The sequence below is a fragment of the Suricata suricatta genome, chromosome 5 (genome assembly GCF_006229205.1).
Source record: "Suricata suricatta isolate VVHF042 chromosome 5, meerkat_22Aug2017_6uvM2_HiC, whole genome shotgun sequence".
Classification (NCBI taxonomy): domain Eukaryota; kingdom Metazoa; phylum Chordata; class Mammalia; order Carnivora; family Herpestidae; genus Suricata; species Suricata suricatta.
Window position 1 is genome coordinate 14105709 of NC_043704.1, and position 14286 is coordinate 14119994.

The 14286-nt window shown below is 51.2% G+C and overlaps 1 protein-coding gene across 1 annotated transcript in view; it reads left to right on the top strand.

Annotated features, from left to right (window-relative positions):
• The first annotated feature begins 756 nt into the window (after positions 1-756).
• URB1 (URB1 ribosome biogenesis homolog) overlaps positions 757-14286 on the top strand; it is a 67875-nt gene continuing 54345 nt past the window's right edge. The window contains exons 1-6 of the mRNA XM_029938666.1: positions 757-994; positions 4278-4417; positions 5250-5401; positions 6395-6527; positions 11076-11172; positions 13569-13654. Coding sequence (XP_029794526.1) covers positions 853-994; positions 4278-4417; positions 5250-5401; positions 6395-6527; positions 11076-11172; positions 13569-13654 — 750 coding nt within the window. The 5' untranslated portion in view covers positions 757-852. The remainder of the gene's footprint in view (positions 995-4277; positions 4418-5249; positions 5402-6394; positions 6528-11075; positions 11173-13568; positions 13655-14286) is intronic.

Consider the following 14286-nt stretch of genomic DNA (forward strand, 5'->3'; position numbering starts at 1 on the left):
TCACGAAGGGTTTTCACATAAGTTACGCCTCTCCTCGCACCTGCTTGGCCAGAAGGGCTCATGTCCTCCTATTAGTTTGGGGAAGCCCGGGATGGAGGCCAGTGTGGGGCGACATCCCACCAGACAAGCCGGTCTGGTTCGGGCTGTGAGACTGGCTGCGGTCAGAGTTAGGGGTACCCGCACGACCCCCGGCCCAGGTGCCCGAGGAGGACCTCCCGCTCAGGCCCACCTGGCATTCAGCCAGGGACGTCCACCCTCCCGGTCAACCCGAAGGGTCTTAAACAGGGAAAGCATCGAATCCCGTTGTTTGAAAAGCGAGTTCTTCTATTGGCAGCCTAAGGACTCCCCCAGATCGAGAACTGATCTGACTGTGCAGCCGCGACGCACCGGAGCTCGCGCCGGGAGGGATTGGAGGACCCGGGGACTCCACCTGCCAACACCCTCGATAGGGCCGCTGGGGGAAGGAGTGCTCTTCCTCACCGTGGCAGGGAGGGTATGTCGTGGGGTGTCGGTTTGTCCTAAGAAGCGAGAGAGTCAGCGTAAACAACGAAACAAGAAAACTCTCGGGGTTCGGCTCCTGGAGCACTTCCCCCGTCAAAGGGTTGGAGCTTCTGGGCAGCTCGCCCTTCCTCTGGCCCCGCCCCGCCCCGGCCACGCCTCTTCCGCCGGCCCCGCTCCCGCAGGCCCGCCCCGACGCCGGCCTCCCGCAGAGACACCGCCCCTTCCGCCGGTCCCGCCCCTTCCTGCGCACGTGTGGGCCCCAGGCACGCCGAGGCAGTACTGCGCTGTCTATGCGTCCTCTTGTCGGGTTCCTTGGTGTGTAGATCCCGGCGCGCCCCTGCGCTCTCATCCATGGGGGTCCCCAAGAGGAAGGCCGCGGGCGACAAGGACAGCGCGGCCCTCCGCGCGGGCGCAGCCAAGCGGGCCCGCTCCGAAGAGCTCACGGGCGTGAGCTTCAAGGCTCAGCTGAGGGATGCGAAGGGGGCAGAGCCGGGTGAGTGCGGGGCTGGCGGAGGCGAGGGGCACGTGCGAGCGAGGCGGGCCGCGGCCGTGTGCCAGGCTTAGCTTAGCTTTCCTCTGTGCATCACTTCGGTCCCGGAGCCTCCGAGCCGGACCTTCCGGTTTGCAGACCGGAAACCGAGGCCCCGAGGCCCCGAGGCCCCGAGGCCCCGGTGCTCGAGCGTCCAGGGTCCCGGGTGGCTGGGGCCACTGTAGGGCCGTGCGCTGCACCGTCTTGCCTGGGCTGTCAGCGACGGCTGGCAGACCCTCCTGGCTCGGTCATGACGGTTCCACGCTTCTGCACGTTGCTCCATTCCCCAGCAAAGTCTAGAACCTCTGTTGCAAATGTCAGGGAAGCATGTATGTGTAATTACGAGTCCCAGCGGTGAGACAGCTCCAGGCGGTTCATTGAGACTGTTTGCTGGTTCTGTTGCTGTCAGCGCTATTTTCAAGATCTTTGAGTCCCTGACACTCACGCTGATCTGCTGACCTGTAATAAACTACTGCGTGAAGCCTCACAGGGACTTGCCAGTTGACCAGGATTGGACTAGTGACCAACATGGAACAGATTCTGTAATTTCACTTTTGAAAAGTGTCATCTTCACAACTTTTTGTAATCCATACTTGGGAAGTGTGTAGGTTAGAAGGGAAAAGACACAATTGAATTTTATTTAAAAATTTTAAGGTTTTTGTTTATTTTGAGGGGACAGAGTGAGAGAGAGAGAGAGAGAGAGAGAGAGAGAGCGCGAGCGAGCGCCCGAGCGTGAGCACCAGTGCAAGCGGGGGAGGGGCTGAGAGACCGGGAAACAGAATCCCAAGCAGGTTGCAGGCTCAGAGCTGACAGCCCACAGCCCATTGCCGGACTCTAACCCATTAACCTTGAGATCATGACCTGAACTGAAGTCCAAAGCTTAACCAACTGAGCCACCCACATGGTCCAATAATTGAATATGCTAGTTTGTGCAGGCACTGATACTGTGTCACAATAGAAGTGACAGCATTTCTCCCTGGTTAAAGAGATTCTTAAGTTGATGGCCAGAATATCCCCATTTAACAATTTGTCCTGCCATAAATTTTGTTTTTAAACTTTGGATGCCTGCAACTGCCGGCCAGTGCTTTGAAGATGATAACCTGCTTTAGCGCAGAATTCTGCATTTCATTCATTCGTTCATTTACACGGTATTTACTGGCTGTTACTTGCCAACGAGAAAATGGTGAGTAAAAAAATGAGACATGGGCCTTGCCATTCTGGAGCATATGAACAGTGAGGTGGAGAAGGCAGATCTCAATCAATACAATCACATATGAAGAGTTCCAAGTACGTGGCGCTTTCAGGCCTCAGACCTGATCTGGGAGATCAGTGAGGTCTCCCCAGAGGAAGTGGCTTTGCAGCGGAGATGTAGGTTGGGGTAGGAACAGGGACAGGAACCTTTTTGGCAGAAAGGAGCATGCTTACTTATTTAAAAGATTGTATTCAAGGACATGGTCATGGCGTTCAAGTGCCGCATTTGAATAGGTCTCAGAAGGAAACTCGGGTTGACGGGCCATGGGTGCGGGTGAAGTCGTTGGAAGATGTGGCGAAGCTGAAGTCACTGGGTGCAAGTGTGAATCTCTTGTATGAGACTGTGTGGAATTTGTGTTTGAATCTGGTGTCTATCTTGGATTCTGCCTCCCTTTCAATGTGTTCCCCTAACTTCCTGTGATGAGCTCTCCTGATGGATCAGGGAAGTAGAAGTGATAGATGTTGGGGGGTTTGATTCCATCCAGACATTAGGGATGGTTTTTTGTTGTTATTTCTGTGTTGTGGGTTTTTTTTTTTTACACGTAGCTTTATTGAGATATTATTGACATAACTGATGTAAGTTTAAGATGTACGATGCGAGGTGCCTGGGGGCCTCAGTCAGTTGAACATCCACTCTTGGTTGTGGCTCAGGTCAGGATCTCAAGGTTTGTGAGATTGAACCCTGCGTCGGGCTCTGCGCTGACGGCGTGGAGACTGCTTGGAATTCTCTCTCTCTTTATGTGCTCTCCTGCACATGCTCTGTTTTCTCTCTCAACATAAAAAACTTAAAAGGAAAAGATGCACAGTGAGATGCTGACACACATATACTGTGAAGTGATTGCCACAGTAAGCTTCGTTAACACCTCCGTCCTAATCACCATTTTTAATGTGTGTGGTGATAACATGTAAGATCTACTTTCTTAATAACTTTGAAATATATACTACAATACTGTTAATTCTAGTCCTCATGCTATACGTTAGATCCCCACATCTTACTCATCTTACTCATTTTTTTTAAGTAAACTCTGCCCCCAATGTGGGCCTCAAACTTCCCACCCCGAGATCAAGAGTTGCCTGCTCTACCTACTGAGCCAGCCAGGCACCCCAGAACTGACTCGTCCTTATAGATGGAAGTTTATACCCTTTGACCGACATCTCCCCATTCTCTCCCCTCCCTCCCATCCCTGGTGACCACCATTCTGCTCCTGGTTTCTTTTTTTTTTTTTTAACATTTATTTATTTTTGAGAGACAGAGAAAGAGCATGAGCAGGGGGGTGGGCAGAGAGAGAGGGACACACAGAATCAGAAGCAGGCTCCAGGCTCTGAGCTGTTAGCACAGAGCTCGACGCGGGGCTCGAACCCATGACCTGTGAGATCATGACCTGAGCCGAAGTCAGATACTCAACCAACTGAACCACCCAGGCGCCCTGTTCCTGGTTTCGATGAGTTTGGGTTTTTTAGGTTTCACATACAAGGAGAACATACAGTGTTTGGTTTTTTCTGACTTATTTCACTCCATGCCCTCAGAGGTCCACACATGTTGCAAAAGGCAGATTTCCCTCTTTTTTATGCCTGAATAATAGTTCGTTGTATATAGACTTAGATACAGACACACCACATTTTCTTTATCCATTCTCTGATTTTACCCCCTTCATGGGGGTGGGGGTACGGTTTCTGGGTTAGACTGGTCATGACCCAGAGGGTGCCCAGGAGTGGATCGATGTCAGCATTGGGGAGGATCCCTGCACCAAGAAAGGGTTGGCTCTGAAACTGTCCATGGGAAGTTGTTGCTCTTTCCCTCAGTGGAGATGGAGAAAAGGCCATGTCAGAACTCTCCGTGTCCCCGTCTCCACCTTGCTGCCGCGTTCTCCCTCTGGGTGGGCGGCACCCCCAGCTGCCTGGGTGCTCCTGCCGCAAATCCTCTGTGGCATTGGCAACCATGAATGTCGCTAAGGAGACCGTCCCTGTTAACATTTGAGCATTACTCTGATTTCAGCCTTGGAAGCATTTGTTGCTGCTGCCAAGAAGCTCCCGAGAGAAGACGCGTATGATGTCGTGGAGGGGTACATAAAGATTTCGGTGGAGTGCCCAGAGATTTTCCAGCTCCTGAGTGGGGAGAAGCGGCCGGAAAGTGAAGTATGTCAATCCTTACTGGGCCTGCTAAAGCGAAGAGCGAGTCCACGCCACTGTTGTGTTCAGCTTGATGGAGAGACAGGAGGAAATTCCCAGGACATTACCAGTCTTCTGTAGAAGGCCGTGCTCTGTTCCCGAGCTGGCAAAATTCATCCAGCTTTGCATCATGACTTTCTAAAGCCTGTTAGTGGAAAGTGCTAACTTCACATTAGTGAAGGACACCAGAGGGAAGGATCATAGATTCTTAATCTAAATGCATGCATTTGGCTTTGCTGTGGTTTATTTTTAAGTAATCTCTACACCCAACGTGGGGGCTCTAGCTTATAACCCCAAAATTAAGAGTCGTGTGCCTCACCAACTGAGCCCGCCAGGTGCCCCCTTGGCATGGTTTGTTTTAACAGAAGGGAAATAGGTAGAAACCGTGGGTCACAGTTGCAGACACATATTGAGTGGACACCTGTTTTCTGGTTCCAGAGAGGTTCAGAATTTGGGAAGTTAAGGAACCAGTTGAAATCTTAGGGTTATTGCTGGCGCACTGTCGACCTGAGCATCCCTAAGGCGGGGAGGTCCAGTCAGGAGTACACATCTCTCATTTCACTTCATTTCGTGGAATTGTTAGCAGGGAGGAGCTCTCTCTTTAGCTGGACTGTGGGAACAGGTCTCAGTCCAGAGCCGGGGGCATGCCAAGCAGCCCGCAAAGCTGTCCTGCTCCTGCCTTCGGCTCAGGATCTGCACGTCGGAGGTTTTGAATGACTGCTTAGGACAGGAGAAGCGTGTGTATAGAGGAAAAACAGAAATGAGGCGATTCCTAAGCATTTCGATTCTGTCTTTGCAGATGCTGTTAATATTTCAAGCTTTCGAGGCCATATTATTGCGGACAGCGGGCGATCTTTCCCATTTTCATGTTGTGGGAACCAACATCGTGAAGAAGTTCCTCAACAGCCACATGAAGCTCATCTGCGAGTCCCTGTATGCCTCGGGCTACAGGTACGCTGCCCGCCGCTGTGGGGCCGCCGCCGTGGGGCGAGACCTGGGCTCTGTCTGCGATCAGCCCCCATCGGTGCGCTTGACCTTTCCTCCCCTCGCAAAGCAGAGCGGAGCGCCTTCTGAGGCCGTCACGTCGCGGCCGGGGCTCTGCCTCTGCTTCTTCCCCTGGGGGCCAGCCCCTCGCCGTCGCTGACGCCTACCACACGTCCCTCTCATGCCTGTGCTGCTGTTCCTCTCGTTGTTGTGGGAACATTCTGGACCTTCTTCACATTTGCTGTCCTTCTGCCCAGGCGGCTCTTTGCGATCACCACAGCCTCCCTCCCTCTCTACTTCAGGACTTCATGGTGTGGAAGTGTCATCTCAGGGAGGCCTTGCTCCACCGTCCTCCATCCGCTGTCGCTTTCAAATGTCCTTTTAGCTGGTGCGCAGAAGCGTCCATTCGTAGGCCTATTCGTGCAGCCAGACATCTTGACGGAACATTCTAGGGCAGTCTGTTGACTGTTGGCTTCCCCTTGCTAGGATGCAGGGGAGCATGAGTGTCGTATGAGGGGCTGCCTTCCGCTTCTCGCACGGGGCCTGGGCCGTGGTGGGTGTGCGGTAAGCCGCTGTTTTTGGGGGGCGCTGAGACAGAGGCTGCTGGGGGCTGGCTTTCGGGGGGGCCCTCCACGAAGCTGTCTTCTGTGCTGGGGGGCAGGTGGGAGGGCTCCCAGTTACGTGACCAGTTACTGGCGCGAGAACTTGCCATCTTCTTTGTGTCTCATGTTTTGTATTTTTGGTTCCTCATCAGACTCAGTTTTTAAGCTTTATTTGCAAATTTTGATAAGTCTTGGGTTTTTGGAGGTTTCTTTTTTTTTTTTTTAAAGCATGTTTCATATCTCTTCCTTTCCTTTTTCTGACTTAAGGATAGCAGACCTCACAGTCCGCAGTGCACTTGGCTTTGTAGTGAAGGGGCTCTGTGCTCCTGCTGCTCTCACACGCCTGGTTTTCTCACAGGATGGCTCGAGCCTGTCTCAACCTGATGGCCGCCATGGTGACCCAGGGTCCTGAGGCCGCCAGGGATGTCTGTGGCCATTTTGATTTGAATAAAAAGACGTTGTACACCCTGGCGACCAAGAGGGATTCGAAGGTGAGCTCCCGGCGTCTCGTGCCTCCTGCGTGTTTTCTCTCTCTCTGGAGGGCTGTAGTGGTTGTTTCTTGTCCTTTCTCTGACCTTGGTCCTCATGTGGGTGGAGTAGAAGGCCTGTGTGGCAGAGCCTGGATGACAGGGGCATCTGAGGACAGCTTCTCCAGGGACTCAGCATCGCTGGGCCCTCCTGGCCGGTGAGCATCTTCACAGAGTGAACACGACAAGCCCCCACGTGCCTCGTGGGATGGACCTCAGAGGGGTGTCCCGGTCCTGGTCCTGTTCTGTCCACTCTGGAGAAAATCCTTGGGAGTTTCAACCAGTGACATCATCACAGAAGACATTTATGGCTTTTTAATGGTTCTTGTGCCTCCATTTGTGTGTCTTATAAGGAGAAGGCGCTGGACTGTACCAAAGAGTATGGATGTGTGAATGTTTTCAGGAGAGCTTTTGTTTGTTTATTTGTTTGTTTAACCTTTATTTTTTGAGAGAGCTAGAGAGAGCGAGCGTGCAAGCGGAGGAGGGGCAGAGAGGAGAGGGAGACAGGATCTGAAGCCGGCTCTGCGCCGACAGCAGTGAGCCTGAAGCGGGGCTCGAACTCATCATCCATGAGGTTGTGACCTGAGCTGAAGTCAAAAGCGCCCCTCAGGAGAGCTATTTAATATAGTTTTTGTTGTTGCTGTTTTTTTTTAAAGTTCCCTGGTGGCCCTAGAAGTTTCACTTGGGTTGAGAGAGGTTCTTGAGGAGAAAGCACAGGTTTGAGGGCTCAGAGAGCTGTCTAAGCCCAGACAGCAGACCGTCAGCAGCCTGTCTGCCCAGGCGGAGAGCCCCTATTCTCTCTCCTTCCCAGGGGGAGTCCCCACCAGGTACTGCACTGAAGGCTGGTCAGAGGAGCACCAGGTGACCTGTGTGGCTCTGTGACACTGGCCCAGCACTGAGGGTTCTCCTGGAATCACAAACAAGGTTTCCTCTGAGGGAAGAACTCCCAGGTCTTAGTGCCTCACAGATTCTCTTTCTTTAGTCCCATGGATTCTTCATATACTCTGAGTGTGGATAGATTCCGTTCCGTGAGTGGCGCCTCCTGACGTTTAAATCGCCTCTAACAAGAATCCACCCGCTGTTTGCCCCTCGGCAGTCAGCCTGTCAGTCGTCACCCAGCAGACTCCCTCCCCTTGCCACGCCCTCCCTCCTGACCTCGGGGAGCTCAGCCTCCTAAGTAGCACGGGTCAGCGCCCAGACCACCCACGGAGACACCACTGGGGCGTCCCTGCCTGAGCCCTGCTGCAGGCCATGCCCACTCCACCTTGGGGTGTCTTTTACAACTCAGTCTGCAAGATGGGAGCTACTGTCAAGGTGAAGGTGTTTTTACTTTGTGGCGGACTGTAAGTGTTTTTTTTTAGGAAATGGTTTTAGACATTGAATTTTTTTTCCCCATATAGGAATGTCAGGAATATTAAAAAAAAAAAAAAGAGAGTGGGCAGCACAGAGAATCCCCACGTGCCTGTCTTCCAGCTGCAGACCCTGTCCCCTCTCCCACGTGTCTGGCTGTTTCGGGACCGTCTAGTGCAGCAAATCCCACCCAGGAGCCACGTTTCCCCGTAAAAATTCCAGTGTGTGTCTGTAGCAGAAAGCACCCTTTTTGTTGTTTGTTTGTTTGCTTATTTAATTTTTTTTGATGTTTTATTTATTTTTGAGACAGAGAGCATGAATTGGGATGGGGCAGAGAGAGGGGGATGCAGAATCTGAAGCAGGCGCCAAAAGCGCCCTTTTAAAACACAAAACCCCAGCACCAACACAACCTCATACTGTTCCCAGTTCTTACACCAGCACAACCTCGTACTGTTCATACTGTTCCCAGTTCTCACCAGCACAACCTTGTACTGTTCCCAGTTCTTAGTATCATCGTAGGCCCAGGTTGGTCTCTGTTTTTCCCGTTATCTCAGAACCGTCTTTATGCTTTGTGTTTCAAATCAGGATCCAGGCAAGGGCCACCTATTGTGTTTGGTGGGTATATTTCTTAAATCTTTTCCAGGTTTTTGAGTTTTCTGTCCCCTCTGTCCCCCTGACCTTTCTTTCATGCCCTTCAATTAATTGAAGAAGCAGATAGAGGTGTAGATCTCTGTGTTTAATGGGTGTGTTTTGCATTTTGGAGGGAATTCTTAAAGCTTTGTGAAGAGAGAAGATTATGGTTATTTTTCATCCAGCCAAAGAAAGCACTGTTCCAATCCTTTGCCAAAGAGCAGTTCTACCAAATATGTTTTGGCCTATTTTAGACAATGTTTTGTAGAACAGGCCATAAAGAGCTCAGGATGCTTTCTTCCTGGGATAATAACACTGTGAAGTCACAGGGTAGGAATGAGGCATGTGGCCCTCTTGCCTTTGATGGCACTTGCTGGGACAGAGGGCGAAGGCCCAGGGCATGGTGAGGGGCTGTCGGGTCCAGGCGTGAGCGGGAGGCAGGGCAGTGGCCGCTTGGAGGGGAGGGGCACAGTGTCGTCACAGAGTCAGGACTCTGAAATGTGGGGCTGGCTGGGATAAACTAGATGGGTGCCAGGAGGTGAGGACTCACTTCAAAATTCATTGCTGGGGGGGCCCCTTGAGGGGATCTAGTCCAGCTGCTGTGTACAGGCAGGATGGAAAGATGGAGAACGGCCCATAACTGGGACCGGCATTCCAGGGCCCCGACTCCCAGGACTTAGGTGGACAGCTCCCCGCCTCGCGCCCCCACTCCCCCAGCTCGTAGAACCTTTCCAGCCAGCCAGCAGGGCACAGCACCTACCTGAACCTTACCAGGCATGTTTGGGCATCTCACCAGCATTCTTGCAGAACACCAGGCCCACATGGGTCAGGATAGTGGGTTAACTGTGCTTGAGTTAGTTGCTGTGTTTCTTTCAATGAGGAGGCATCCGGATAGTTTGGGGGCGGTGGTTACCGGAAGCTTCCTGAGGACAGGGACGATATCCTCGTCATCCTTGAGTCCTGTTTCGGACCGAGATTATGTGTTTTGAGTATATTTGCCATTCAGACACCACTGAATTGGTGAGTTTTGAAGGCCCCGAAGTGTAGTTTTGAGCGCTTGGTGGATTTGGCATAAACCAGTGTTGGTCTGTGAGGGTCTTGCTGAAATGCAGTGGGGCACGGATGGAGGTGTAGACCCGGCAAATACAGCGAAGGTGTGAGGCCTCCATCTGGATGTTGCAGAGCAGGGGTCAGATGGCCTTTTCTTTTCTCCTTCAAAATCATAAACAGCCAACAAAACAAGACGGAATTAGTTCAGTACTCAGGTAGAGGCCTCAGTGGTTCCAGGCGTGATCCTCGCAGCTTGAGGAAAAGCAAAATGAAAATGCCGTGGCAGCTCGGAGAAGGAAGCGCTTCTCCACAGTCAGACATGAAGTTGAGCACGAAGCGGTATGTTCATCCAGTTATTTCCTGTTTTCCCGTTCTAGTATGTACTCACTCAGCAGCTGCATGTTCTTGAGTGAGTTTTTAAAGCCGGTTTCCTCATCTGTAAAATGGGTATAGAAGGCATCACCACCTCAAGTTGTTCTAAGGAGTAAGGGAAGTAAGACGTACAACCTTTGGCTTCGTGTCTGGAGTGTAGCAAATGTTCAGTAAATGACATAGATCTCCTCCTCCTCACCACCAGCACCACCACCATCCTGCTGTTACTCAATGGAATAGAACTATCTGGAAGGCAGACTTCTTAATCTTTGCAGGCATTCAGGGAACTAGTTCTCCACGGTACTAACTTATTTCTTGGCAACAAATGGGGAAGAGTTGACAGTTGAAGCAGTTGAGGATCCCAGTGTATGAGCTGGTGCTGGTCCAGCCGGTGAGCGGCCCGCCTGACTGCTGGGGTGCGGACCCCACGAGGAGACCCGCGTGCATCATGAAATTGCCGGGAGGGCGAGCTGATCAGATGGCCCCAATGTCTTCCCCTGAAGTGTTGGCTACTGGTCATGGCCTGTGGGCCGCCTCCAGGACGCCCTCTGTCTTGGGCCGTGGCTGACACCAGCAGGATAGGAGCGGAGGTCCCGGGAAGGCCACGTGGGGTTGGTAATGGGACAGCATCTTGCTGTGGTGTCTGGTGTGAGTTTATAATACTTGATAAAACCCAGCCGTCACCTCGTTGGTGTCAGCAAAAGCAGAGCCGGTCTGTGCACTGGCTCTGGATTTTCAGCAACGCGTACATTATCTCATTGGCAGGTGAAGTAGGTGGTGTCTAGATGGGCTGGGAATCTTTGGCCCCGTACCAAGGTGGTCCAGAAACCCAAACCGTTTATGTCATGACCGGGAAAGGGACTCAGCCAAACTTTGCCCATTTTTTCTATTGGGAAACAGCTTGAAAGAGAAGGAAATGCAGAGCAGAACGTTGAGGGGAAAGAGCAGAGAAAAGGTTCCATGTTTCCATTGAGAGGGGACCATTGGTTTTAGACTTTGAGCCTTCTGATGGCACACACCTAGACCTCTGTGCCACTGGGACGGGAGGGGCAGGCATGCCGCCAGGTCCCTGCTTCCTGCGTGTGACACGGGGTCTCCTTCTCCCCGCAGGGTGTGCATGACGTCCGGCTGGCCTACATTCAGTTCGCCCTCTCCTTTCTGATTGCTGGTGACGACACCACCATAGCGCAGGTCCTGGAGTTGAAAGGTAGGTGCGCCTCTTTATCCCATGGCAAAGCCTGATCACAATTGTGTTTTGGAAAACCTACTGCAAAACTTTTTTCCCAGGTTGAGAAAAGCCTGCAGCCTTTACCGCTGTTGTGCAGCAAGGCCGCAGCCAGTGCAGGGTTTTTTTTTTTCTTTCTTTTTTTTGGGAGACAGAGACAGCGCGAGCAGGGGAGGGTCAGAGAGAGAGGAAGACACAGAATCTGAAGCAGGCTCCAGACTCTGAGCTAGCTGTCAGCACAGAGCCCAACGTGGGGCTCGAACCCATGAACCATGAGGTATGACCTGAGCTGAAGCCAGACGCTTAACCAACTGAGCCACCCAGGCACTGCCCCCACCCCCCAACCCTGCCCTGGTGCAGTTCTGATGGTGCTCGTGAGCACTGGCAGAGGCACTTTGTCATGCTGTCTGGAATGCTGGGTGCTGTGCCAGCAAAGGAGAGATGTGAACTTGCGAGACCCATACGAACAAAGGAGGCTCTGTGCTCTGGACGTGCACAGATTCGTGGCCTTGGCTACCTGGCTTGCCTTCCTAATTGGCTTTGAGAAACTAAAGTGTCCTTACTTCAGTGGCTCATGTCAGTAATAGAACTTTGGGAACTCCGGCTGGACCACCTTCTGGTGGCTGCGGCCACGAAGCCAGGCTTGGCATAGTTTAGTCTGTTCAGGCCCCTTGTGTTTCATCAGGAGATGCAGTAGGACAGAGAACTGCGGAGCCGGAACACACCTCGCACGTAGCGGATGTCTGGTACATTGCCAGGCCCAGTCCGCAGGCTTTGTGTCCCTGCCGCAGCTCCGGGGGTTGTTGGAGGAACGTGGAGCCTGTGGCCCTGGGTGGTCCGGTCTCCAGTCCTGCTCTCACCTCCCCCGGGTGGGAGACCTGAGCTCTCTGCAGGGCGTGGGTGCAGGTCACCTCTACATGGGCAGCCCTGGTCCGTGCAGGCGGCCCCTTGGAGGGCGTGTGCCTGGAGGGGACCCCTTCCCTGCACGCAGCAGACAGGCCAAAACCGTTCATGCTGCCTCCTGCCTGGGCTCTGTGGCTGCCAGGCCTGGGAGTTCCTCCGGATTCCCCTGCTCATTGCTGCTGTCTGGCCTGGCTTACAGGACGGGGACTTGGGAGTTCTGCACTCTGCCGACGGGGCAGGATGTGCTTCAGTTAATGGTTTTTGGAGGCACTGTGGCCATATGCAGCTCACTGTGCAAATGTGTGATCCAGCCCTTTCATGTCTAGCCATTTATCCTAAGGGTAGAGTGAAGAACGTGACCAGGGGTTTTCCTAGTGGGTAATTTTTTCATATTTGCTGAAAATTGGACTCCTTGTAACTCTTCACCAGCAACGGATTGATGGTACGAACTGAGGGCTAATCATAAGGTGGAATGTGATATCAAAAATGATGTAGAAATACGCTTCCTGACGTCAGCCTTTTATACAGTATATGATTGGGTGTAAACTCCGTTATAAAACTGTGGAGTATCCCATTTTACTGACAAATAAATATAACATAATGTGAGTGTATCAGAAAGTCAGCAGTTAACTGGTAATCTCTGCATGTAGTGGAGTTACGGTTGCTTTCAAATGTCATTCTTTTGGTTTGTTTGGTATTTTCTGATTTTTCTTCTTTTGAGAATGAATTTCCTTTGTAGAAAGCATGTGTGCCCATTGAGCACCTGTGGAGCAAGTGAAATTGTAATCGCTTTGATGTTTCTGCCCAGTGTCACCATGATTTGGTCCTGACATGCCGTCACGCTGTGGGGACTGATCCCTTGGCGATCCAAATGTGTGAAAAGAATGTGAACAAACACATCGTCCTGAATTCTACCACCATCAATAAAATGCTGACCATTATTCAAAATATAACTCTGGGGGCACCAGGGTGGCCCCGTCAGTTGAGTGTCCAACTCTTGATTTCATCTCAGGTCATGATCTCAGGTTTGTGGGATCGAGGTCAGCATCCAGCCCCTTGCTGAGCATGGAGTCTACTTAAGATTCTCTTTCCCTCGGCCTCTTTCCCTGCTAGCTGTTTCTCTTACCAAAAAAAAAAAAAAAAAAAGGTGTAGATATAGGTATCAGCAAAGAGAGAAATTCAGCAAAATTATAATCAAATCGTACATTCTCTGTTAAATAGTCAATACAAAGGAAAGCAAATCAGCAGAACTGCTGAACCTCTTTAATGGCTCTGTCACTACTTCACGTTTAGATCTTGACTTCCCATGTCATGAAGTGGTTTATTGCTACTGTGAACTTGTATAATTGAAAAAGACAACCTTTAAAGAGTCAAGTAATTGTTTGCTGTGCCCCGATAAGATGTAGTTTGTTGTCTCATCTGCTCTTGTGTTCAAAATATTTTTGAGTTTAATGCTTTGAACCTTTTACTTTCAGAATTTATTCCTTGCATTTTTAGCTCGGGCATAAAGGAAGACAGGATTTCCACCGTCAATATTTTGTTGTCCACATTGAAAACCAAGGTACGTGTCTGGTGCTCGGTGTTGTTCAGTCGTCTATGTTCCCCAGGGCGTGACAGGACCCTAGCGCTGTCATGTCTCAGGGCACACACGTTGTCACATCTGTGGGATGGCAGACTGTTTCCGAAGCTGCAGTTTGAGCATACTAGGAGAAACGCCGTTGCTCACTATTTCACAGGAAGCCCCATGAATAATTGTGTAAATCACAGCTGTTCTTCATTTACACACCTAGCAAAATGTGACTTTGTATCATCTTACATATTCCGCCTTTTACAAGCATCTTGTAGAAATTTTAAAACTGCCCGGAAGAATCACTGTCTTTAATACAGAAGCAACTTGGGGCCCCTGGATGACTCAGTTGGTTAAGCGTCCAACTTCAGCTCAGGTCATGATCTCTTGGTTCATGAGTTCGAGCCCCATGTCAGGCTCTGTGCTGACAGCTCGGAGCCTGGAGCCTGCTCTGGATCTGTCTCCCCCTCTCTCTCTCAAAAATAAAAACATTAAAAAAAATACAGAAGCGACTTAAATGATCAATTAAAGAAACTGTGCCAACACAGAAAGTTGTTAAAAATCATGAACTGGCAGTCCATATAAAAATACCTAGTTAGCATAGTACTTAAAACTGTGCTTCCCCC